Source organism: Argiope bruennichi, chromosome 4 (genome assembly GCF_947563725.1).
Source record: "Argiope bruennichi chromosome 4, qqArgBrue1.1, whole genome shotgun sequence".
NCBI lineage: Eukaryota > Metazoa > Arthropoda > Arachnida > Araneae > Araneidae > Argiope > Argiope bruennichi.
The window spans coordinates 88146985-88174761 of record NC_079154.1 but is presented as its reverse complement, the minus strand read 5'-3'; the positions used below and the strand labels follow the sequence as shown (position 1 = coordinate 88174761).

The following is a 27777-nucleotide window of genomic DNA, read 5'->3' as shown; positions in this document are numbered from 1 at the left end:
GATATATTTTCATTCTTTATAAAACTGATAAAATGTTTTTTTGATAAAATTTCAAAGAGTATGCTAAAATAAAACCATAAAAAGGTAGAAACGTATCAAGAGTAATAACTTTTGAATCATTTTCATTTGAAACGTTAATATTTTTTTCTAACTTCTAAAACTTTCTAGATTATGTAAGAATCATAAGCTACAAAACACTTAAACGAAAGCGCTAAGTTGCCAAATGTGGGAAAGAAAAGATTACATGTTGCAACCCTACTACCGCAAACCTGAGTAGCCGAACAACTACCTTCGAAAAACATACTGAAGTTAGATGATTGAAGTGTTCGCAGTCGGCGATTGTGCGATGGCGCTTTTTCTTGTTATAATGTGTGTGGACCAAATTTAAAAAAGGATACCTGTTATAAATTCATAAAGGATTATAAATTATTAACCATGCCTCGGAAACTATTAGGTAAGAAAAGTTACTTTTTCTTGTGTTCGAATGCGACAGTTACTGAAGAGTGAAAGTTTTGTTTTCAACGACTTCGTCTGTTATTCGTTTGTTTTGATATAGAAGTTGATGATTTCTTATTAATTCTTTGAAAGACAGATTTGTTCTGAGAGTTCTTAGTTAAAAAAATTCTCACATGCAGAAGTGGGTTTTCATCTGGAATTAAACTACCTATGTGGGAGATTTTTAAAAAAATTTTTGTCTTATTTTTTCTTATGAAAGACCGGCATAATCGGCCAGGTGTTTTGGGCGTGTTTGACCTCTGCTTGGCAGGTAGTTTAATCACGTTTCTGTCTAATTACCTTTCAGTTTCATTTATGTCGAACTATATGCTATTAAACAACAAGAACTTGGAATCATATACTCCAAGAGTTACTAAAGTTTCTTTTAAAGATATACAAATTAATTTCTACTTTATTTGTTTACAACTTCAAATGTTTCATACAAAATTTAAAAAAATATATTTACAAATAGTTTGTATAAAATGAAACAACCTTGTGATAATATCGGAGATTTTATCTTTAAGTTAATGATATGTTTAAGTAATTATTCGACTGTAGTATTTTAAAAATAAATTATATTTATTAAGATAAAATAGTCAAAAAAATGTTTAAAAAAATATTTTGATGCTAATTTTGATGTATTTTTTTACATAAAATTTTAAGCTAAATAGGATTTTAAAAACAATTACCATTATTATAAAAAAAAATTCTAGAAAATAATTTATGCGAACTTAAATTTTGTTGAATTAATAAACGGATGAAAACATCAATTTCATTTTGAACTTAAGTTTAAAACATATTTGGAAAAGGTTACTTCCAAAGCAACGTCTTTCCTACTCTTAATCGAGTTTAATGTTGACATTTATGCCAATTTTTTTAAAATCTTAATTTCTTTTTGCATTATTTATTTTATCACATTAACTATTATTTTCATATGTGTTTCGTGAACTTTAACATGAGAAATGTTGCCTTTTAAAGTAGTCTGTTTGAAGATTTATTTTGCTTTGAATATCCGAAATAAATAAAAAAATTAGAACTATTTTAAAATTTTATTTGATTGATATGATGTAGTAATATGAGGCAGAGTAACGCCAATACGTATCTTGAAAGATAAAATATTAGTGCTTTATTTCTGTTCTGAAATCATACATGACAATGGCTAAAAAATAAATATCATATATCGGACGTCAGTTATGCCAATTTTTTTTATTTCCACTGAGTAAAAATTGTGTAATAGTTATTAGCCTTCATTGTGAATTACTTTTCACAGCTCTGAATTACTTATTTTGCAGGTCTCTGAACTGTTAATATTGATATATTGAACAAATGTAAAATTAAATTCAGACTTATTCAAATGGATAAAAATATGGCAAAATTCCACATTAATAGTTGTTGTGTTATTTTACTTCTGTTTCGCAAAAATATAAATAAAATATAATATATGATGCCTGGTGAATTTTTTCGGTATTTATATATTAAAATATGATCTTTTAAATGCGTAAAATATTTCAAGCTTTAATTAAATAATAATAGTAATTTAATCACAAACCTTATTTTTGAGAAAATATGAACAACATTATTTGAGCAATGCGTTTATATTTTTATCCAAGAAATTCAAATGTATTAATAAATAACTAAATTTATCTAATCTTTGTTTTATATTTTGTCTGTATTTCTCTTTTTGGTAAAAAAAAGTATTTGCCAACAACAGCCTTTAAGAAATTTTTTTATTATTTCTTAATTTTAATTTTAATTCTCTTAATTTTTAAATGTATATAATATTTATCCCTATTATTATTCATTTATTTTTTCCTGTGATTACAGTTCTGATATAATGCCTTTAAAATGGTATTCTCTGTTAAAATATTTTTTAATTTTATATAATATTAATTTTCTAAGCATTAGAGTGTTGTGTGTTACTTTCTGACTGCAGTAAATGCCTCTTTTCTTTAAATAATTTCCAAACATTTATATAAATATTTGACATTCCTGTTCTTTAGTAGTAGTAGCGAAGAATTCGGATTCGTTTTTAATGGAGCAACACAAATAAAGCAATTAACTGTAATATTTATCTGGTAGTGAGTTGTTTATTTTATTTCACACTTATCTATGTTTCCTTGAGACTTCAAACAGACGTTTTCTTGTTTATCTTAAAATCATATCACAACAAGAGTGGAATTTCCTATTAAAATATTTTAATGAAGTTTAAACTAGTCATTAGTTGCCCAACGTATTTCATATCCGTCAAAAAGATGCGTGTAATTGTACATTGTTCTTTTGTGTCACTTTGGTTAATTTTATAAAAAAATAAAAAGGCTGCAGTTCCGCGTTCTATTTTTTACTTGTCTGATACATAGGAATTACATTACCCCATCTTGCTTTGTCATGAATCTAAATTTCAGATAATGATAGACGGATTGGAAATTCCAAAATATCTTTCGAAATCAATTCCGCTACACGAAGCAGGCAGATGATTCTATTTTTTTTTCTTTCGAACTTTCGGAAATCGAATGTTCTTATCATGATCATCTCCGCGCTATTCCTTTCCAGTAGATTTATCGTAAAGTAATTTACGTATCAGACCCTTTTTTTGTTTGTTTTAATGAAACATTAAATCAATACCGCTATCTTTCTATTTCAGATTCTCGTAAAATTAAAAGCTTTTTGATAAAGTGTTTATGTGCTATACGTCGGCTCTTTGGCTTAAAAAGTTGAATGAGCAAATTTGCTTTCTCTTGGTTTACCCCATTTACTTTTCCGCTGAATTAGGCAGATATTTGAAGTGCTTTCCTGGTAAAATTAACTGCGTTTTCTGATGAAATCATATCTGATGATTTCCCTGTTTATTCCGCGTATGAATTTAGAATTTATTATTATTTCTTCTGTACATGTTAGTCAAATTTTTGACCAAGTGAAATAGTTTTTTTTTTTTTTGTTAAAGAAAAACTTTTAATGGTAAAAATAAACTATAGATCATAAATCGACTTAACGGACATATTTTTTTAAAGTGTTAAATCTTTTCTTTATATAAACAAAATATTACTCTTTGTAAACAAAGTGTAACATTAGTACGGTTATAAAGCTATTAAGATAAATTCATTTTAAAATAATAATTTAAAAATTTTAAAGATTTTATTAAAATATATTACTAAATGGAACTGAAATAATAACTAAATTTTAAAATGAAACATTTATTATGAAATAAGAAAAATCTTACTTTTATTGGCAATCTTATGTATTAGTTATGGTTTTTATATTATAAATTTATGTGCGTATAAATTGTATATGAATATTAGTTGCAACATTATCAATCGAATCAGTTCATTGAATATTATTCCTTGTGTTGTTTTGATAATATATGTAATGCTGCAGCAATTTGAAAATAAATTTGAAATTTTTCAGTTTATTCTTTTGTTTATTTAAAGAAAAGAAAATAATGTTTTCATCATTGCAAAAATTATCACGAAAAATTACAATTTATATTCTATTAATTCTGAAGTCAGAATGTCTGAATCACAATTTACATCCTTCTAGAAATAACTCCAAACTTAACACTATTTCCTTTATAGAAACTGATTTCTTTATCAATCCAATGGTTATACGAATTATTCAGAACGTGATGACGTATAAATGAAAAAAAACATGTTAACGGTACTTCAATTGTATTTCCTTCTCAATAATTAATTTTATATTAAAAGTTTAAGACAAATTCGATCATAGAACTTGGCGCAAAAAATGTAATATTTGGATTGACTTCCCGTTTTGGTTGTAGTTAATAAAATTTTGAAAAAATAAAAAATCTACATTTTATTAAATTTAATATATATTATTTTTTGTTCTTGATAATGAAGCTATTCATTGTTTTTTGTGCATTTGAAGTAAGTGTTTAAAAAATATGGGATTACTTTACGCAAAATCGGTCACGCCATTTTCAATTATAATCTTGAAATAAATTCTTTGTTGCAAAACCAAATTTAGAAAATGATTTTACTGATTTTTTCTCAAAATTGTACTGTCTAATTAAAATATTTTTTTTCCTGCCTGATATGTAAAGAAAATTACTACTTTTTCTATTTATCCTATTGTTTTAAAATGTTTATTAATGTTTACATTTTATAATAATTAACGGGAAAGTTTTATTTTATAAATTAACAAATTGCTTATCTATTTGATAGAATAACATGCTCTTAAAGATCAGTTTGAGTTATTATTCTTTTATTTCTGTTCGAACCTAAATTTTTAAGATCATCCTCATTTAACAAAGAAACAATTTAGTACTAGCATTCAGAATTATTCATTTATTTTGTGTGCTGTGGTTTGTTTCCCGTAATAACATGGAAAAGTTAATTAGGTCGTAGAAGTTTACCTTCGCGACTAGTAATCGCGAGTACTTATTTTGAATGACCATTCTCTTACGAGGACACCATCATAACAAAAAGCTGATTACCCTCCCTCGTTAAAGAATTAAAAGTTTTCCTGTTCAAGATCCTTCAAAATTCACCTAATCCAGAATCAAGCGGTTTCAGTTGATTTTCCTGCTAGAAATTAACTTATTCAACTAAAAGTTATTAAGTGATTTCTAATTTCCAGTTTCAGTTAGGTGTCTAAAAATAATATTATAAGTATCTTTGTCGCGAAATCTACATTATATTAACGGTCTAAATATTAATTTCGGGACTGTAGAGTATAAATTTTAAATTTTAGATCCAGGTCGTGGCATTTATAATTGAAAGCGAGTATTTTTTTCATTTTACAACACGAATATGTTATTGCAATATATTAAAGTATAAAATGTTACTTCTAATTAAAAGAATGCTAAAAAATCTTCAAATTTAAATCTAAATATTTGCATTAACTTATTTCAAAATGTTTACTTTCGTTTCTTTTTTTTTCAGACGATTTTGAAATCAATTTTAAACGAAAAATTTATTATGAAATTGCGATACTGAATTAATATGAATATACTTCATGAAATTTTTGTGTTCTTTGAAAGAATTAAATGGAAGAAAATTTAAATATTCAGCCTTCAAGTTTTGTATTCATTTAAGTTGCATTAGAATTTATTTTTTCATAAAAATAACAACCACAGAAATATTTTTCTAATAACTTCTTGAGTTTCTGGAATATTCTCGTTTGTTTGAGTTTCTTCTGTGGAATTATATATTTACATTTATAGAAAATGTCATGAACAAATATAAATAATTTATGAATCACCAAATGTTTGTCACGAACTATGAATTTTATTCCCCATGTATTTATGCCATTCATTGTGTTTCTTAAAATTCCATATTCCTTTTCTGTATTTTTTGGGGAATATGAATGTAAATAAAGGGCTTTGACATCTTGATTTCTGAATGCATAATATATTTCAGAATCAGTGGAATTCAAATAATTTTCTCGTAGATTTATTAAATGTTATTTTTTATATTCATTTGAAATCGTATTTTTTTAAAAAAAATATGTCAGTTTGGTGAAAAAAATGAACCTTATATTTACAAAATAACGATAGTAAAGCATGCCGAAGAGATATGTTAATCATTTCAAGATTTATAAATGAATTTTACTACAAAAATTTAAATATTTTTCCTTTTAAAAACGGATTTAAAAATATTTTTATTTAAATAAGAAAATCAGCATTTGTTTCTGTATTAAGAAGACTATTATTAATATTGAATTTAATATTAACCAATTACTGTAATTTTAATTAATGCAGTTTATTGCTGTATTTTAGCATTTTTGTTCATGCAATTGCGACCTTATGTAGGTAGCCTTGAACTGCTTTCACTTATTTAATTAATCGCCTGCATTAATTATGAGTTTGCTTTACATTTACGTGAATAATGAATCCTAATTAATTTGGTGTAATAACTTTTAAGATAGATGAATCATCTGAAACTCGTTATTATGATTCAAAACCTCATTGAAAATACCTAATTCGAATGCTATTTAATAGATGTAAATAATATGTTTATTAAATTATTAAAATGCATTTCCCTGCAAAATGTATTCAAAATTGTTTGCATGAGGTGGGTTATATGAATAATAGCTATGAACGTACTTAATTTTTAAAATTAAACAAGCCAAAGAAATTAAATAATGAAATATTTTCTAGTTTGCTTATATTAGTCAAAATCCTGTATTATATCAGCATTTTCATGAATTGTTTAAAAAATAATGATGGCAATTAGAAAATAAGAAATGTTCTAAGTTTCGATTGACATTTGAAATATTAAAAATGTGTGGTCTACAGAGACCCATTCAAGAATTATTTGCTGTTGTTCTGGTGTGATTTGAATTATGCTCGAGTTCAGACTTCCTTATTCCATTATTATATAAATATTTTAAGAGCTTTACGTATAACTTCATTTTTTCAACACCGCATACATGTCGGAATGGTTCATAACGTAATGAAAAAACTGATTTTCCATTAGAAAGCTTGTAAATGCACGATGATGTGCACTGAAAAATGTTGAGCATATTATTAACTTACTTAATGAATATTACCTTTATCTTTCCCTTATCAGTATTTTTAAATCTTGGCATTGAGTAATCAAATTAACGAGATTTTAATAAACAACATTCCCATGCATGCAATTATAATATAAAATTTTAGCGAATTATTTGAAACAAAAGGAACCGTCTTTCTTTAAATGTACAACTTTGATTTTTTTATAAAATTCTGAACACAAAATTTATTTGATCTCTAATTAATTAAGAAAAGTAATAGAAACAATTAAAAATATATATATATTATTTATAATCATGGGTTCTTTTTCTCTCTCCTTATATTACAAAACAGTTGAGAAGCTGTTGAAATACAACAATTTTTTCCGTTCCTAAATCACGTATAGTTTGGATTTATTTTAATCTGAGATGTAATGTTACGCTTTTTCAGTTTAATCTAATGAATTTTAATTATGATATATTATAAAAAAAATTCATTTGGTAATTTTATTTGCATAAATAAATGGGAGTTAAACTATCTTAGTTCTTTTCGCTGTCTTTGTAATACTATATAATATTTTTCCCATATTGCAGATTTAATTTTTTTATTCAAAATACTTTGTTGAATTTCAAGTTATGCTTGTTAAGAATTATATATTTTTAAATTTTTTCTAGGTGTAAATTGATTTTTTTTTTGTTATAATAACTGCTGATTCAGCTATTTTACCCTAAGTTTATAAACACATATTTTAGTTAATATGGTTCATTGTTTTTTTTAATTGTGCCAGGCATTCGTAGATATATACATTAATCAACTGAAAAAATATTTTTAATTAATTAAATTAGTCTATTTCTGGGTAGCTGGAGTGCTCTTTAAATATGTTTTATTAATTTTGAACTTGAGGATTTATTTTCTTCATTTTTATTTTAAAAAGACTAATATCGAAAATTAATTAGCTTATCATTTGATAATGAATATCTAAATGAGGTTAATTTACTCAAACTTTGTAGGAAAAACTGATGATTTTTGTTTTTATTTAACTTAATATGAGATGCTATTTATTCATTGATAATATCCAATCCGTTCAATAACATGATTCTTGCAAATATTGCTATACTCGTTCAGTTCACCAAACAGGCGCGGTAACCAAGGCTTGTTTGTAAATTAGCATTTCCCAACATCCGATTGGTTGCGGTTTTCTTCAACCACCTGCGTGTTCTGCAAACATACACACACACTCACTCGCCCCATATTCGTGTGGGCTCTTAACAGGATGTTTAAAAAGAGGCACCAGATTTTACTTTGCTGAATATTTGTTTAGAAAAAGGCTTTGTGTTGAATTTGTACTTGTTTCAAGTGCTCTGATTTAAATTAGTAATTAGAGCGTCGCGAGTTGATGATTTGTAAAGTTAGATGTCTGCTACAACCCTCGAGTCGGAGATTGAACTCAAGCGCGAAACTGTTTTCTTTTTTCTTTCGGAAGTACTTAATTTTGAAACGGTATATGCAAGCAGCATTTAAGTTTCAGTTACGTTTATCTGTAAGAGAATGGAATTACATTTCTTGAAATTTAAAATACCTCTGCATTTCATTTACTAAATGATTATAATTAAAAATAAAGCTCGGTGCAGGAAATTTTGGTAGATTAATTGAAAAAATATTTATATTTTTTATTGTAAAGAGAAGATAAAGGCAATTTGTTTTGCGGCCTTTAATTTTGTAAGTTTTCAAATAATTAGTTATTGTAAATTATTCTTTGCATTGGGATTTTAGAAAATGAAGTTATGAAATAGTTTACGAGATACGAAAATTTCAAATTCATCGAATGTAAAAATGAATCAAATTTCAGTTAATCTCAAACCAGGAAGTTCTAGTGTACAAGTCACTTTAATATTCTGATGAAATGTTGATTATTCTGTATTTTGCCTGAAGAAATATGTAATGGCAAAGTTAAGAAGTTGAGCATGGGAAAATGTGGAATATTACATTTTGGACTAATTTTGATATTAATTCGAAAATATTTTATTTTATAACATTCACTTTAGTTATAGGTCATAATTAACTATTCCGACCAAATTTTGTATCGCGATAGCAAAGACGGGAACCATGGTTGAAACATAAGGGCTATTACTGGCCCTCCATAGGAAGGTTAAAACCCCTCCCATAGGAAACCCGTTCCGTCGTCGGTCGAGGATAATCGAACCCACGCCATTTCTGTTCTCTCCAGGGTGGAGAGAACAGAACCAACCACCATATAGGAAATATCTCATTCCCAAATCTGTGGTGCCCCCTGATGGTTGAATTAATAATAGATACTCTAACCATCTAGGTTTTCTAAAAATGGGCTACAAGGTATATTTGAACGGTTTGGTCTGACTGATATATTTTCCGTTTTTTTATACATAATCGCGTTTCAGTTTTTTACTGTCCCTTTAAATTCGACTATATACATATGAAAGTACACATTCTGAGCTGAAAAATACAACAATATGCATTAATTTTCATTAATCGTATGTTATGTTTCTTTAAGGTTTAGAATAGAATTTCTTTTTTCTGAAATATTTAAAGATATCCTTTATAAACTATATCCTTATACAACGTATTATTTTTGTATGCAGAAACAAAAGCTAAGTGATATTTTATAAATAATTTTCCTTAAGTTTGCTCCATTTAAATTAACAGCAACAAATTACAAAAATAAGAAATGTTTTATAATTACTTTTGATATAGTCTGACAGTAAGATAACTTCAAGTTTTGAACATATTTAAAATGCTAAATTTATCCTATCACAAAATGCTCCACTTTCTAACAACAATCGTCTGTTTATCTCAAAAAGTACAACGCCGAAGAAACTTCCTGGCTAAAAAGTAATTGGTTTCTGCGATAAAACTTTTGAGAAACATCATTCTCTTTAATACCCCTCAATGCAAGGATCCTTTATCTCTGCCCGAAACTTTTGCTCGTGCTTTGATCTTTTAGAGCCTTGTAGTAGAATAACTCCTCGGGAAAATTTTAAAACGCTGTTCTTGTTTGAGAAAAGTGTTCAGAATTTTTGTTGGCGTTCTCATCTAGGTTAATATTAGCTCATTTCCTAAAGTTTTCCAATGATTAAGCAATAAATGTTTTAAATAATCGACAGGCAGAAATTATTTGTCAGAGTTTAAGAGTTAAAAAAAGTCATTCAAGTGGCAATAATTTTTGATTTTTAGAATAATTTGATTTAATAAAATTAAAATATTACTACTTTTTAATGATATGATTACTGATTTTAATGTTCTCTAAAAATAACTTTTATTGAAATTTTGTATATGTTTCGTGTCAATTGAAGAATTCTTAGAAGAATATCTAAATACAGATTGTTATTGCATTAATATTGATTGTTCAAAAAGTAACTTTTATTGAAATTTTGAATATCTTTCATGCCAGTTGAAGAATTCTTAAAAGAATATCTAAATACAGATTATTATTGCATTAGTATTGCTTGTTAAAAAGAATTACTGGGAATAGGAATTTTTCCTTTCATATTTTTCTCATACCATCTAAAGAATGTTCAAAAATAATACCAGTTATTTTTGGAATGTAATTCAACTGTATATTTTTTTCACGGGAGATGGAAAATTTTCGGGAGCGTTTTTGTTAGAATTTAATTTTCTTTTATCAACGCTCAGAATAACCATCTTTTTTTTGTTTGTTTATTTCCTTCCTAAACCATTACTATCACTTTGCAACTCTCGAAAATTTCAGAGTGCGCGGACCGAAAATTCTTAAACCATCATTCCTTTTCGGAAAGCGATTTTGAAGTCCCTCGTGGAATTCCTGGACCTCCGCTGGCTTGTCATTAGCGCATCTCTCAGAGAACTCCCATGCTGTTCACATTTTCATGAAAATAAACAGCTCTAGCTCTTTTCCAGTCGCATTAAGGGTTCATCGAATGTTGTAATGCGTTTTCGGGGTGGCAGAGAGGAACTGCATTAGGTACTGCTAAAAGTTCTTCGATGGCTTGTTGAAGGCGACGAGTTATTACTGAGCGCGAGCGTTAATTTGCTATTTATCGTACGCATTGGATACATTTTTCCAAGCTTATATCGTGTGATTATTTATTTTTATTAGTGTGGAAATGTTTTCCTCGGCATGTTGCGTTTATTGCTTGAAGAACGAAAAGTAATGGAAGTGGCCTTAAGCTTTCAGGAAGGCTGGGATCGCAATAAATTGGCAGTGAAAATGTATATGTATGTGTGCGAGTGTGATTTGATTGTTTGACGTAATGGGCATTTTCTTTGGAACGTCATTAGCGAAATTCGACGAGGAAAAGCAAACACACTTGACTGCTTTATCTAAAGTTATGCGTGCATCAGGAATTTCCCTAACAAAAATTAAATTTCTGAATGTTTTAATTGTATTTTAATAAAAATCAGTGTAGTTATTTATCATGCTCTCAAATTGATTGACTTGAAAATTAGATGTAATAAAGAAGATAAATTCTGAAACTTATTAAAGGAAGGCTGATTTGGATTTATTTCTAAAAGAATTGCTTTTTTCTTAACTATACTGAATTGTTATGAGATAGAAATCTTTATATTTTGTGTAACTATGTTTTATTAGTTTTATACATTTTGTTTAGGTAAGCATCAAAATTTTTTAAAACGTATATGTTGTGAAAAATAACTTGTGTTAGTAATTTACAAAAATAGCCAACAGAAATCAATTCTCATGGAATCATTTGTGCAGCATTTTTCAAGATGACATTTCTGTAGACAATATTCATATTTTGTGCCACACTTACAAAAATAACAAACAGGAATTAATTATGTGAATCATATGGTAGTCTTTTACATGCCTATAACTGATATCATATATATCATTTTATGTATGAAAGACGATTTTTATATTGTAAACAATTTGCTTTCTTTAATATCCAACTAAATGCATTACAAATCTAGAACTATTATCTTTGAAGTATCCTTTTAAATATGGAAAATCAGATTTTTTAATGATGGTAATAATCACTTTTCAAGTGCTTCTTCACAAATAAATATGGTCTTGGATACAAGCAATTCATAATTGTTCATATAAATGATTTTCGGAAGTGAAGTAATTTTAGTTGATTATCTCTGGTCTCTTTTCTTTGCATATCAATTTTATACAAGGCATCTTCTCAACAAGGGATTTATTTAGATGCAGACTGTCTAATTTCTGGACCAATATCTAATTTTTAAATAATTATTACTGAAGTTATTAAGAAATCAAATTTTTTTTATGGTTCCGTAGTACCATCAGTCAGTTTTAGTTTTAGTCTTTACACACTAAATATTTTAAATAAAATGAAAGCCGTATTCTTCTGCGACCAAAATTTACTGAGTTATGAGGTTTTGAATTTCTTTATTTTTGACCAGTCAAGCTCTGAGTTGATTGCCGGAAATCATTTTAAAGTTGATTTTCAGAAATTATCATTCTAAGTGATATTCGAAACCTCATTATTTGGCCAGTTTTAATCGCAGAATTGTGGAACAATATTCTTTAAAAAAAATTGATATATCCAGAATATTTTACTGAATATAAGTTATCGGTTCGAGGTATTATGTAGAAATTTAGTACTCGTAATTTTTCAGCAATGCATTTTTTGATTGAAATAAAATAAAATGTATTTCGTTTGCTGAATTTAGATATTTTTTTAAACTGGAAGTAAACAACTGTATATGTTCATCTCTAACGATTTAGAAATTAGCTGAATGATTCGGCCAGAATTTGAGTGTACAATATGTATAGTCCTTATGTAATATGTTGACAAGCATTGTTCGGAACAGTGATTAGTTAACAATTAATGTGATGCTCAAGACACGAAGGAATTAATAACTCCTGGCCTGACATCTCAGCCATTTCCAGTTAAATATGAAGACCAGTGTCCGTGTCAATAATGGCTGCATTAAATACGTTAGTGACCTTATTACAGCTCATTCCCGTGTTGCATGCCTATGTCTACATAGATCATAGAGGGTATTCATTAATCAAGCTTCGCTTATTATGCTATTAGATGATCAGGATCTTTAATATTAAATACGCTGATCATTTAGTATTGAAATTATTTAACCATGACAAGACTTGTAAATTTTGTGAAATAAATAAAAGAAAAGAAATTTACAATATTGATCAGTGGTTTAATTTTTTTCCTTTCATTTTACAAACTATTGCTTTCTACATCTTCCGCTAAATTTCTTCTGTTATTGTTATTATTATTTTTTTTTTTTGGCTGGAGATGTGCTTTCTATTGGAGCAAATAAAAACTTGTAAAATAAAAAATAATTGGAAAAATAATTATTCAAACCAAAATGTAGGGCAGATGCTTCCTGTTTATAAAAAAATAAAATGCTATTTTTAAAAATACGCTGACCACTTTGTAAAGTGAATATGTGTATGTGTTGGCGTTACACAGGCCAGCCCGTTTAATTTAAAACTACCAAACTTGGCACAGATATTCTTTAAGAAATGAGAATGTGCAACAAAAGTGAGTATTGGACAAAAATTTTAATTAAAAGTTTAATTAATTGAAAATTAAGTAAAATTTTGACGTTTTTCTGCAATAACTTTTGAAAATATTATTGTTCAAAAATGCTATATATGCCGTTTCAAAACCTAAAATATTATATCTTCAATAATACCGTTTTAAGACATAATTGTTTAGTCTAGATTTAATAAACTTTTTAATATGTTTTTAATTATATTTTATAACTATATTTTCATCCTTGTATAAGAATTCCAAATGATTTTCATAATTTCTGTTAATATTTAACCTTGTGGGGTCGTTAAGGGGTTCAGTAAAAATTCCGAAGTAGTGTAACAATTATTTATTTAAAGGTTACGTTACACACAGACAATTTACATACAAAATTTTGGAACAATTTTAAGATATACATAAGAGCACGGATCAAATTATGCAGCATAGGCCATCGCTTGACCTGAACTGATTCATAGAACCACAAGGTGTCAGACGGCGCTGTCTCTGACGTCATAGTCAGTATGGGTAGGTATTACAAGAGCGGTCGCAACCTGCCTTTATTTCGAATAGTTAATAATCAAGATGATTTATTTGTCCATGTTGAGTTGGTTTCAGTTTAAAGTATGCTTTTAAAAAAAAATTTGAAAAAATGTTTAAACTTTATAATCCAGCAATGATGAAACATTTTTAACGTCGCTGCTTTTTCTGCGACATGATTAGATGTATAAAAATATTGACAGAAAATTATTATAATGAACAGAATGATGTAAGGTTTTTAAAAGAATATCAGTTATATGTCTGTGAAAGTTTAAAAACATTTTGACTGAGAAAGTATTTAAGTCACAAAATATTTATTTAAAATTTTTAGTAGCCATTAGTCCCCACGAACCAGTAGGTCGCCACAGGCGGCAAGTAAGAATAAAAAAAACGTACATTGTAATTTATTATTTAAAATTCCAGAGTTAATAAGACGGAGGGATGGAAATGGAAATGTGTATCTCTAATGCTAAGAAGCTGTGAGCCCGTAAGTTATTAATGTGAAATCCTAAAATATTAATATGAAAGCCGTACTTATCCAGCCCAACTTTTAATTATGAGGTTTAAAGGAAATAAATAAGCATTAGCTAAAAGGATGAAATCTGCTTAAAGAGTTTCCACGAAATCGCCCAAAATAAAGAATGATTTTCGTTAGTTATGGGATGCGGTGTTGGACCTGTTGCATCAATCCATAGGAAAGCTGGGTCATGCGGATTAAATAACTAGGAAAAACGTCACTTCATTTTCTAATGACGTGTTTTCCTCATCGGATTGCTTCATGGAATCATTCCTTTGTGTAATTCTGCTGACATGAGTTGATGAAACCTTGTTGAGATAGTTGTTTACATTCTGATTTTATTTGACGATTTTTTTGACTAAATAAAATCGTTTGGTCGTTTGTTGTGGAATGAAAGTGTCGGGAATAGAACCGAAATACTCGAAATTGGTGTTTGGAACAGAATATATTTATTCAAGTTTAAAATCTATACTGTCATTTAAGAAATTATTAATGTATTATTATTTAAATTGAAAATAACCTTTGTAAGGAAGGACTTGTTTCTGAACATTACGGAAACGATAAATCTAATTAGTTCGATGTAATAATAAAAATAAGTGCAAAATTATGGTCACATTGAATTCTATTAAATTTTTTTTTCTGTGGAAGATTGATTTAATGTGTTTAAATATACAATAATATTATTTATAGAATTTTGTTTCAAATTTATCGAATCTAAGAAATGAATTTGTTTTATTTGAGATATCTGTTTTGTGAATTCACAAAATCTAAAATTTTAGTATATTTCATTAGACTACTTAAGGGATTATAATTCTATATTTTTGAATTAACAGCTTAAATTCATATTTCTGTTATTGTGATGTCGAATTTCTTTTTTGTGCGAGTCATCAGTTATTTCAGTATTTCTAAAACTTTTTCATATGTGACTAATCTTTGAATTGCGAAAATAATAATTTTTGGTTAATAATAAAGAAAGAGAATGAAATAAGAAAACTCTATAGAATTATGAATCAGGTATTTTCTTATTAATATTTTTATTAAACTTTTAAAGTTTCGACGAGAATGAAATAAATATAATGAAAATTTTAACTTTTATTGTATTTTATTCCTATTTATCTGTTCTTCTAGGCAATAAGATTATTGATGTTTGTCAACCATTTAAGAAAATACCATATATTTGCCTTTTTCTGTCTAAATAATAATTAAAAAAAATTATGTAATGATTTTCAAACGATTTTTAAATTATTGAGAAACGTTTCTTTCTATTTTTTTATCTGCCTTATATTCGGCTAAATTAAATTTACTTTTAGTGAATTATTTCTTTTCAAAAATTATTAACATTCAAAGCATTTCTGTGGAAAAATGCGAAGTTTCTGTATTCTTTGCAGTTAAGTATTGTATATATATATATATATATATATATATATATATATATATATATATATATATATATATATATATATATTTTGCTAACTTTCATTACAATATAAAATATACTTGTGTATATTTATTTATTTTTACTGCCATCAATTTCTTTACTCATTTTTTTTGAGTTTAATAATTTTTTGGGATATTTTTGTTCAATATTCAACACAGATTTTAATATAGCAATGAAAATCAAAATGTTTTTGTTGTTTTATCAAATATTTGACTGAAGAGGGTTTTTTTTTCGTTGTTAAAAGCTAAGGAAAAAAAATCTGATAATTTTAGCTATTTGTGCACTTTCAGAATCAGGAAGTGAAATTACATTATAACAAAAGACAATGCGCAGTTTGAAAAAGATAACACATACTCTTAAGTTTTTAATGGTATTATGATGATATCATGGAACTAGACTCCATTAAAAAGGTTCATGTATGCAATGAACTGACTAATTCTAAGAATATTATCATGACATGGTTTCAATATCCGTGACGACTTGATGCTTATAAATATTTTATTAAAGAGAGCTTTACATCGAGTGATTCATGAGAAATTTAATTGAAATTAAACACAACTAGTATTCCCAGCGAACTAGCTGGTCACCAAAGGTGGCTATAATTTTACATAATACTACATTTATATATGTAATTTTGGAGGCAACATATAGAATAATACATTTATTGTATCAGAGTTCATAATATCTGGGAAATATAGCCTTGGGAAATATCAAATTAACTCACAAATTCGCTATATAATTACTGTCCCAATTTTTCTGGCACTCCTTGCGCCAGTAAGTACTTGAACTTTTTGAACTTTTTATTCTCGCTGTATTTGACCTTAATTTCCTGAAGTTCATCAAAAGTGTCGCACGCTGGAACACCAAAAAAAAGAACTGGGATCCAGATTCGTCGCTTCTAAGATTTCTCAAGATTTCTTTTTGTCGAATGTAGCGTTAAAAAAAAAAATCTTTTAGAGCAGTTGATAAGATGTGAAACATAATCTTTAGCACTTTTTGTCGTCTCACGCCCTTACACCTTGGTCTCCCTTCACCCTCTTCAACAGGTCATTGGAGAATTTCATTCAGGTTCATTCATTTCATTCTCCTCGCGTTCACGATTGCAGCACCCGTGAATAAAATGAGTTGACGGAAGTACTTGTTATACAAGTAATTCTATGATGTCATGCTGGAGGTATTGTGAATCTTGCGGCGAGTTATATAGAATATTCAGTGATAGGTAAGTTCGAAAATAGGCATGAGTTGTTCGATGCGAAAATGTGCTGAAAAAGGAAAATAAAATGGAGACGGAACAGAGATTCTTAGTTATGTCTTTTATATTTTAAATTCGGAAGGGACAACTGTAATATTTTAACTGTTTGGTTTGCTGCCAAAAGTCCATTATGAGGAAAAGTAGGTCGACATTTTGATTTTTCTTCGTACTTAAATTGTTGCTAGTTTATTTATTTTTAGTTGAGAGGTGCTGTGTATTGTGAATTAATAAGCTGCTGAAATGCCGGAAATTTCAGATTCTTTTTACTTTCGACAAAAATCTTTTTTTTTTTTAAATGGCTTTTATTCTACAAATGAAGATGCATAATATTTTTCTATCCAAGAGAAAAGAAACTTACTACAATGAACTAATATATTATGTAGAAATTCATGAAAATTCTTTATTAATCGACGGATATTTTATTTCATTATAACATTGAATTGTTTCAAAATTATGAATGTCTTATGAAATTTATTGCACAAATTATTATTTTGTTATTTTAAAATAATTACAGGTAATTTTAATATAAATTATCCTTACTAGATTATGCTTTTTTATATAATTAATTTTGTTATTACATTCTGTTAGTTAATATAATTCATCTTAAAAATTTTCGCAACTGAATAAGTTAGCTATACTATTAGTTTACTATTACTACTGTTACTATTAAATACTATAAGTTTAATTTAATTATTAATAATAAAGTTCTTGTGGCGTAGCGAGGGTAAGTGGAATTCGGAACAAAAGTTGATTTTCTCGCCCCATCATAATTATTAGTCATATAAACTAAGATCATTGACGTCTGGTGTAGAAAATAATTCTTTTGCCTGTTTTTTATGTTGAAACTCAAAAAGCGACAAATGCTTTAAAATTTACCTTTATACACTGAAACAGGTATTAGAGGCCAACTTTCCGGCCACTTTTTTTGCAACGACATCACTGTTAGAAACCTTACAAAGAAAAATAATTTTAAAGATTTTAATGCATGACTTAAATTAAATAATCATAACAAATTCTGGTGTTTGTATTTTTTATGTTTAAAAATCTTTGATAATTTCCTTTTTTAAATAATTATTCTATTAAAAAAATAGATATCCCTTTTTTTAACCATCAGTAGTGATCTCTCTGAAACTTTCTCATATAATCTCTAATAACCGTACCTGTGTATTATTAATCGCATGCTATTGGCGAGGAAAATTTACGAAAGGAACTGTTAGCGAACTATCTTTGGCAATTAATTCCTGGTTTGCTGTTTGCGTACAAGAACCAGAACACAGAATATGCATTTTTGATGCCTTTTTTTAACGGATTGGAGCAAAAATTTGACAAAAAAATTTCAATTGTAATAACAATATCACATGGCGAATTTTATATGTTTAATTCATTGCATTTATGGGTTTTTGTTTTTATATGCTGTCAAAAGTATAGATAGACAAACTATCAACCCCTTGATGGATTTGATTACGAATTCTACACTTTAAATGTTAACTTTGTGTACCAAATTTTATCTAACTAGCTCTCTTCATTTTGTACTTGCTGTGTTAACATATCCTGATAGGTGGGCTGGCAAACATTCTCTGAACGAATTACAATCAAAATTTGATAGAAATCTACACATTTTACATTGTAAATATTATACACACATTACATTGTAAATATTAAATACCAAATTTTGTACTTCTAGCGAGAAGCGTTTTAGTGTTATCGTGTCTAGGAACAGACAGGTGTAATTGCAAAAATGTATTTCTTCGAATCGCGGATGTCTAAAGCGAGGGAATTCGTCGAAATTGTTCGAGTCCAAATCTTTTGAGATTGCAATATTTTTCTCCATTCTTCGTACACCAGAAAGTAAACAAAATGTAACATCTCTTTATATATGTGTATATAAATTTTAAAAAAAAAATCTTTTATTGCCTTTACCTCAACTTTTTTCCTCCTTTATCAAGACATGAATGAAATGAGTAGTCGGAAAGTGTGAAACTATCACGCTGAGAGTTTTTAGACCACAGCAGTTACTTCTTTAACGAATTCTTTCTGAGACAGATTGGAATCTTCAGAATCTGGTTTTGAAACCGCACGAATCTTGCTTTGACTTCTCTGCAGTCGACCTTCCTTGTTATGTTTTCCTATTAAAAACACGCTACGAGGGTGTATTGCCTAAGTTCGGGACGTGGGTGGTGAAGAACCGAGGTTTTATGACGTCTTCCGGTGGTGGAAGACGCTCCTCAACCTTCATCCTATTGGAATCGACCTTGCTGTTACCTGTTGTGGTATGATTTTATATTCGTTTTGCGGTTTGTTTTTTACCATATAGTTTCTTGATATCCATCTGTCTGGTGTAATGCAAGTTTTCACTATTTTCTTGGATGAAAAGTCATTTGGAATGGAATATCCAATTGAAAAGAGTATAATTTGTAGTTCTGGACGACTATTTGCAAGCAGCAGTTATAAGAATGTATTATTAGTATGAGAATGTTGAAAAAACAGGAACAATTTCAAAAAAAGGTGATGAAGTACAATGATTGAAGACTTTTCTCTCTTCTCATTTTACATCCTCTTCATTTCAGTTACTTATGAACATGAATTAATGCCATTTCACGACCGGTTACAGTTCTGTAATTTTGCAACAATGCATCTGCTGTTTCCGTTTAAATAAATTTATGACAGAATTTATTTCTGAAAATCTAAATTTCGATAGATGTCTCTTTTTCTTTTATTTATTGATTGTTACTTATTTAGTTTCTACGTGCTTCAGTAGGAGATTCAAAATCGTAATGTAAATAGTCAGCTTACATCATGACTTTGAAAAGTTCAATCGAAAAGAAAAATCATTTGAAGAAGTTCATCAAAAAGAAAAATCGTTTGCTTTTGAAAATTCTGAAAAAGAACGCAAAGCTCAATCGGCTTTCAGTAGGTAAAACCATCAAGTGCTTTTTCTGCGATATTTGTAAATTGGAAGTCGATCTATTTTCTACAACATCCCATGTTTTTCCTCTGACTAAATGTATTTATCTTTTACTATTGCAGTATTGAATTATTTTACTCTATTATAGATTATCGTATAAATAAAGTTCGACATGTTTTAAAAATGATTGAATTTGTTTTTACAAACGATTGTATTATTTTTAAACGATTGAATTTATTTTATCCAAGGAGGATTTTTTTAAAAAAATCAGCTTTACGAAGCTCGAAGTGTTATTGTCTAGTATAAAGAAATTTTAAAATGATCTTCTTTCATTTTGGATTTGATCTCTTTCCAGGACTAAGTTTCTAGAATAGCTATGGAAATAACGAATAGCTCTTGGAAGTCAACACGGTTTCGAGATTCGTATTGGTCAAACTAATTATCATAGCACTCGTTTGGCAGTGAAAAATTAAACAAATAACAATATAAAAAAATAAATTTAATGTGGTATAACTTAAAAGTTCATTTCGCATTTGAAGGTCTACAAAAAAAAAAAAAAAAAAAAAAAAAAAGAATGTTTATAATTAGTCTTCATAATTAGATTTTGTTGTTTGTTTCAGATTCAGATTTTGTTTCCTTATTAAGTTCCACTTGAATACATTTTCCGCAGTATTTAATTTCACAAGTTGATTTTTCTTTTAAATTTCCGGACTTCGTGTAGTCATGTTTGGCGTGTGTATTTGGTCACGCCTAATAGGAAGTTTATTATGTAGATAACAATGTTAAGTTTCTTTTTACTTTATGTCCGTACGAATTCGTTAGATAAGCGTGTGAAAATGTAGGTTAACAGAGCAGTTGTTACTACCAAAATCGTTAAAAAGAAAACTTAGATACTATCAATATTTACCTTTTGATTTTCAGGCTTATTTTAGTTTTTGAACAATAAAATGCTTATAATGATTTCCTTTGTTATAAAATAATTATGTAAATGCTTTTTTTAAGTTTATAATATTAATGCAAGTAGAGAAATTTACTTAAAATGTTGTTCAAACTATTTTAATATTCTTGCATTCAGTGAATTTCTAAATTTGTTATAAATTAGATGAAATCTGCCTTTATATGCATGTATTGTGATCCAACTGCACTGAGCAATTACTTGCTGTAAAAATAGTCTTTATGAAAATAAGCTTTATAATAGGCTTTATGAAAAGAAATAATATTCCAGCTCAATGCTATCCTTATTTTATAATTTTAAATACGATAGGATTTTCAAGTTCCACCAGTATTATATTAAAATTTACATGTTATAAGGGTTTACTTAATAAATCTTCCTTTTTTTAACTCTGTACGGGGAGTAGAGGAAGTATGGTAATCATGAATAAATTTGAACTCGAGATTTTGACGAATCTCCACATTTCAGTCCTCCTCAAGTCGAAAAAACGCCTTTATGACATCATATCTGTCTGTTTGTATGTGAAAATGATCATTCAAAATTACTTTGAACTAAACGGATGGAATTTGGTATATGAATTTAAAATCCAAATTTGTAGATTTCTATCAAATTTTAAAGAAAATACATTAAAAGAAAGTTTGTCTATCTGGTGTTAAAGTTCAAGTGAACTCAATAATTATAAATGTAAAAAAGTACATAGATAAATTTGCACAGGTTTAACATCTTTAAAGCAGATAAATCAAATTTTGAAACAAATCTGTCCAGTATTTGACTGTCTGTCGACTCGCATGCATGCTAACGCAATAATTCATAAATGCAAAGAATTAAATCTAAGAAATTCTATATATTTTTTCTTGTGACTGCAATTCTGGTTCAGTGTGAAATTTGGATTTAAATCGGTCAGAAAAGAAGTTGTCCAAAATATACATTCGCTCTATAGATTTAGCAAAAATGATACATTCATGATAAGGGTAAATATTTCGTTACTATTATTTCCTAATTTCATCAGATTTGTAGTTTTATCCAAAATCCACAGTTTTATGCAGGGACGAGGGGTGGGTGGGTAAGACCTTTCTTCAAGAGTATTCGAAAAAATGCCATTCATTTGGCTCATTTTGGAATTATTTGGCGATATTTTCGAAAACTATTAAATTACTTCGTTCTTGGGAAAAAACCGTAAATTTTTGTTACTTCAATTTTCAATTTTTAACAATTAATTCCTTTTATGCTTAGACCAATTTTATTTAGACTTTCGTCCCTTCTTTGTTTAATTTAAATTGTTTTGGATTTTTTAATTTGCTTAGTTTTTGTAGCGTATATATTTATGCTTGTATTCCTTCTTCATCTAATTAAATTCTTTTTACTCTCTTACTTTAAATTTGCCTAGTTGTTAGTATTATGCTTTACGTAGATTACTATTCCTGCTTCATATAATTGGTATCTCTTATAGTTATGCACTTGCGACTTGCGTAGGTAATTGGTTGCATCTTTTTATTTAAAAATGCATTATTAAATAAAAAGATTACGCTATAGTTAGTTATTCAGTGTTAAAGAATTTATACTAATTTTTTTTCAAAGACTTTCATACCATTTCAACGTGGAATTGAAAATACGACAGTTCAAATTACATTTTCGCGGAATTATTTGGCTTTAAAATATAAATGTGCTTTTTTGTAACGAAATTAATGTCTCTCTCTCTCTCTCTCTCTCTCTCTCACCCTCTCTTTCTGTTTAGAACTGCAGCGATTTGTTTGAGGCAAAGTTAATTTAAAATTCTATTTATAGACAATGGACGAAATAAGATATATTTGCTCTATTTTAGCATTAAAATATTTATTTATTTTTTCTATAAACTTTAGGCGAGAAAAGGAATTCTTTTTTCTATGTTACGATTTCATTTTTGTATTTATGTTTTGCAATTTCTTTATTTTATATTTAAATTAAATGTAAATTTTCAAAACTAGTGTTATTATTTTAAATAAAATTTATCAGTATATTAATGATTAAATATTTTTGGTGGAAATATATGTTATAAAATGAATATTATTTTATGAATAAAAAGTAAAAGTAATTCATAAAAATTATTTCAGATTTTGATAGAATCTATGTGCTCAAATTCGTTAATTTTACAAAAAACTGTTGCGGATTTCATTAAAAAATTTTTTAAATTGATCACTGACTTAATATTTAATCGTTTATTACATATTAAAAATTATCATTTAAATGCTGCATTAATTTATTATTACTTATTATATGTTACTTGTATTTAGAATATATTGCATAGGCTAAAAGAGTTCTCTTACAGATGAATCATTTAATTATTGAATCATTTTAGTTGCTTGTTGATTTTTGAATACAAAATAAGAACTTTTAAAATTACAAACCTCAGTTTTCGGTAACTGATTCTTTGATACATATGAACATAAAAAAAGAAAACAGTTTTTATTCTAGGTGTAGTGAAATAAGTATCATACGAAATTCAAGCGATAAATAAGAAAATTGATTTTCAAAACAATTATTACGACTTAAAACTGAATCCTTATTTCATAAAATAGCAAAATATCTATAATGTTGTTAAATTAAGTAAGAGCTTTTAGAAATATGCAAGACGTATGAAATAAGACAGTTGAAATTAAAATATATAGCACTATTACTAAGGTTAAGGTAAATGTCAAGGTATTCCATGATTAATGACTCAGATTCGTATAGCATTGTGGGTAAACGAAGTTCTAATCTTTTTTCAGAATTTTTCTGGCGAACTATGTATTTCCTCATCATTAAAAGTAAATGCAATATTATAATGAACGAATCATTTTCAAATTCCATTCTCTTTTTCCTCTCTTTCTTTTTTTTTTTTGTTTTGTTTTGTTTTTACCTATGAATAAATTGTACTGAAAATGATAATTTTAATTTTACTAAGAATAATATGGCACTTTTTAGAATTATTATCAGTATATGGAACACCATTTTTTTTAGCAGTAGCAATGTCGAAGATTTAAAAACCCTTTCATTCAAGAACTGGCAACCCCATAACCCTTCAAAAAATCTGGAAACTGTCCCTTAGAAGGGCCTCAAGGCCTCCAGACATTTTGGAAGGTATTTTCAGGGTAAATTATTTTACTACTTTCATTTAATATACGAGTGCCGTGACACAAGCTAATTATTTAATTAAAAATAAATTATCATTTAAGCTTCAGAAAATTATAGCACCCAAGAATTATTTTATATATATATTTTAGATTCGCTTACAGATCCAGAATGCGAACTCAGCTAACCTATGAAACTTGGTATTAGTAGAGTATTTCGATTGTAATACATTTTTTATAGTGTTCATATAATTTTTTTCAAAATTGCAATTGTTTAATCTCAACTCTCTTGAATTCTGTTAAGCAACTCTCTTGGCTTTGTTATAATATTCGGTACTTTAAACTGCCGTTGTAGAAATTATAATTAAATAAAAAAAATTGCTTTTAAAATTATAGTTTGAATAAAATAACCCCTTTAATATATGTTGTCTAAGGGTTCCTGCAAGACTTTTATATCTTTACCTTACTTTTATATTTTTAGACTTTTATAGCTTGCCTTGCATCAGTAAGTTTAAATGTATAAGATTAGATCAAAAATAAATATCTACACAAAAACGTCGCAATTTTTTTACGTAAAAGCGTAAACTACTCTTGGCTTATGTGGCCCATTCTGTTTTGCGGAGATATCGTTTTATACACTTTTTAGTAAATTTTGTAAAAAAAAAAAAAAAAAAAAAAAAAGCCATATTTTTAGCAGTTGTAAATTTAAACTATTAATACAAAAGCAACATTGCTATTCATTCCATCAGTTACCGATATGTTAAAAAAAAAAACTAAAAATTAACCACTTGTCTCTACAACTACTGTAAAAATCTGACATCCTTTGTTATATTAACAAAAACTTGGATAAAGAGCAGCTACACTGCGACTGTAACTGAATTTTGTCTTTTTTGATATCTCTTCGTGTGCCGAAAACGTTAAGTGGAAGTCATTTTCAACTTTTATTTTTTCTTCCTTTTCCCGTAAAACCTAGTTCGCGTCGCCATGTGTGAATCCCTAATTGAGCCTCTTTCTTTTCGAAAAAGAGGGGTGTGCGATTCTAGAGCTGTTTTTGAAACACGAGGCCCACCATCTGGGTGACACGCGTTGGTTTGCCTCATTCGGGTGTGTTTCGTTTCTCCCCTCTTCTCTTTTCTCTCTCTCTCTTTTTTTTCTTTTTCTTATTACTTTTTTCCGTGCTAGATGATTTTCGTTTCAATTGCACTTTTTGAAGTTGGAACGCTCTCGGAAAAGTCGCTTCACCGCCAAATTCATGCGTAGAACGCTTCATTTTGATTTCGCAGAAATGTAAAAACTTGCATCCATCTGGAGAGTTCAAGTTGAAAATAGAACTTTTTCTAGTTTTATAATTGTTTGGGAATCGAATTTTGTTGTAAAAGTTTGTTAACTGTAGAAAATTTAAATAATTAATATTTGAAGGAAATTGTTATCTCTGAGTAAATAAAAGGCTTCAAAAGTCCATGTTTCATCATTATCTCCATTTAAATCTCATTTTTCACATTTTTGGACTGTTAAAAAAGTTCTTTCTTGTGTATATTCTGGTTTTTGTTTTTTAAAAGTTTTCTCATATATTTTTGTAAAATAATGAGAAATATAAAAAAATGAAAATAGATAAATATAAATAAAATATATGGTATCTGCGATGTGTGTGTGTGTAAACATATTTTAACAGTGCGTGACCGAAAATATTTTGGATTTGTGGCTTAAAGACTTTTGGAATTTTAATTTCGTTTTATTTCATCCCGGGAAGCATAATGTGTACAAGAAAGGAACGGTCATGAAAAATGCGCCTGTCTACAACGCGACACAAGAGCAAAAGAAAAAGAATTTTTCCCTTTCAATAATTTTAATATGAGATTTTGATAAGGATTTAAGGGTCAGAGATGTCTTAAAAAGAAAGTTGTAAGCACTAGGGATTTTTATCGCTTTACTTATTAGAGTGTGAGAAATTGCTGAAGTCGACATTTTTATTGAGCGCCTATAGAATTAAATAAAAAAAATCAGAAAATAAAAACATTTTAGATTCAAGTTAATATGGGCTAAATTAAGATGGAATTTGGAAATTAATTAGTATTTAATTTAGATTAAGAGATATCATTACACACACATGTATATATATATATATATATATATTCTAATGCAAGGTAGACTGGTTCTTAACGCATAGTTTTAAAAATAGATGTGTTTAAGTAAATATATGATAATTCGTGAATTACCTTTATTTATATAATTATCTAGAATTATTTCCATTTTTAATTTATATTTAAAAACTAGCGTTTGTATCTTTTCTTTTTTTAACATGAGGCATTTGTAATGCTGTTTATGAATTTATATTATGTATAGATGTTTATCTTTTAAACACAAACAATTAATGCGAATTTTAAAATGTATAAAGTTTTTAGAATGAAATTTTATCTTTATTTTAAAGGTAAAAATTGTAAACACTATCTAATACACCGCGTTCAAATAACACGGAATAAAAAGAAAATTATCTCGCAACATGATGTTTATTTGTCTTTTTTCCCGAATAGTATCGTACTAAGTAAACAAAGAAGATCTATGTTTGTAAACAAATCTTACATGTTTAGAGCATCAGTTCTTTCATCTCAAAGAAAAGATCTACTATCCGTATACTCCTCCTAAGATTAAGAGCATTAGTCCAGAATCGTGTCCCATTATTCATTCTATTAAAGCTATAAAAAAAGTAAACGGATGTAGATAAGAAGGATTTCTGCTATCTATATTGATTAGAAAAACAGAGTAAATAGAATATTTATGGAACTGTCATGTAAAAGATTAGAAGAAAAAAACTTACTGATTTATGGAATTTATCATAAATGCATCACTGATTTAAGCATTTACAACACCATTATGGAATTGTAAACGAAAACGGGGTTGTTTATTCTAAACATGGATTAAAATATGTGCATGATTGAAAACTAATATTCGAAAATAATATTAAAAATCTATTTTTGTAATAATTTTTTAACAGTCATTCTCATGCATTTGTATTATTTTAAAATATTTTTATGTGGTGTATTTCCTGTTTGTAAAAAAAAAATTAACTGCTTTTTCAATCGTCTTCTGAAATGTTAAATTTTTTAAATTCCGTGTGCTTATCTGAACTCAATGACAACACATTACTACAACAATGTTTTCAGAACAATTAATCAGTTAATCGATTAATTTAATAAAATATTGATTTCATATGATTGCAAAAACCTGTTAGTGAATTTAAAATTTAAAAAAAATTACAAAATTTTCTGAATTTTTATAATTTATAAGTTTCCTTATAATTAATTAACGAAATACAAAAAAAACTTACTTGAGCGCACAAATAAAATAAATTTAAAACCATTCTTTTTATGAAATTTATGATTATAATGCATTCTTTAAAATTTCAGTAAACATTGATCCTAGAGATAACTTGCGATTTACTTAATATTATTTTTAATCAGTCTTGGCTTACAGCGTATTTTCGAATCAGTCTGATCATTTCTTGCTTGTTAAATTAGTAAAAGGCTCTAAGCATTATTGTTGTGTGGAAGTAATGTATAATGTTATAAGTTAGCGTAATTAACCGTAGTCATTTAATCATGTTTTCAATATTTCGACATCTGTTTCAAAGTAGCCCTTATATAGTTTCAAAACAATCT

General features: G+C 27.6%; 1 protein-coding gene across 1 annotated transcript in view; it reads left to right on the top strand.

Annotated features, from left to right (window-relative positions):
- The first annotated feature begins 301 nt into the window (after positions 1 to 301).
- Positions 302 to 27777, top strand: part of LOC129965432 (caskin-2-like) — a 173268-nt gene continuing 145792 nt past the window's right edge. Inside the window, exon 1 of the mRNA XM_056079292.1 lies at positions 302 to 454. Coding sequence (XP_055935267.1) covers positions 436 to 454 — 19 coding nt within the window. The 5' untranslated portion in view covers positions 302 to 435. The remainder of the gene's footprint in view (positions 455 to 27777) is intronic.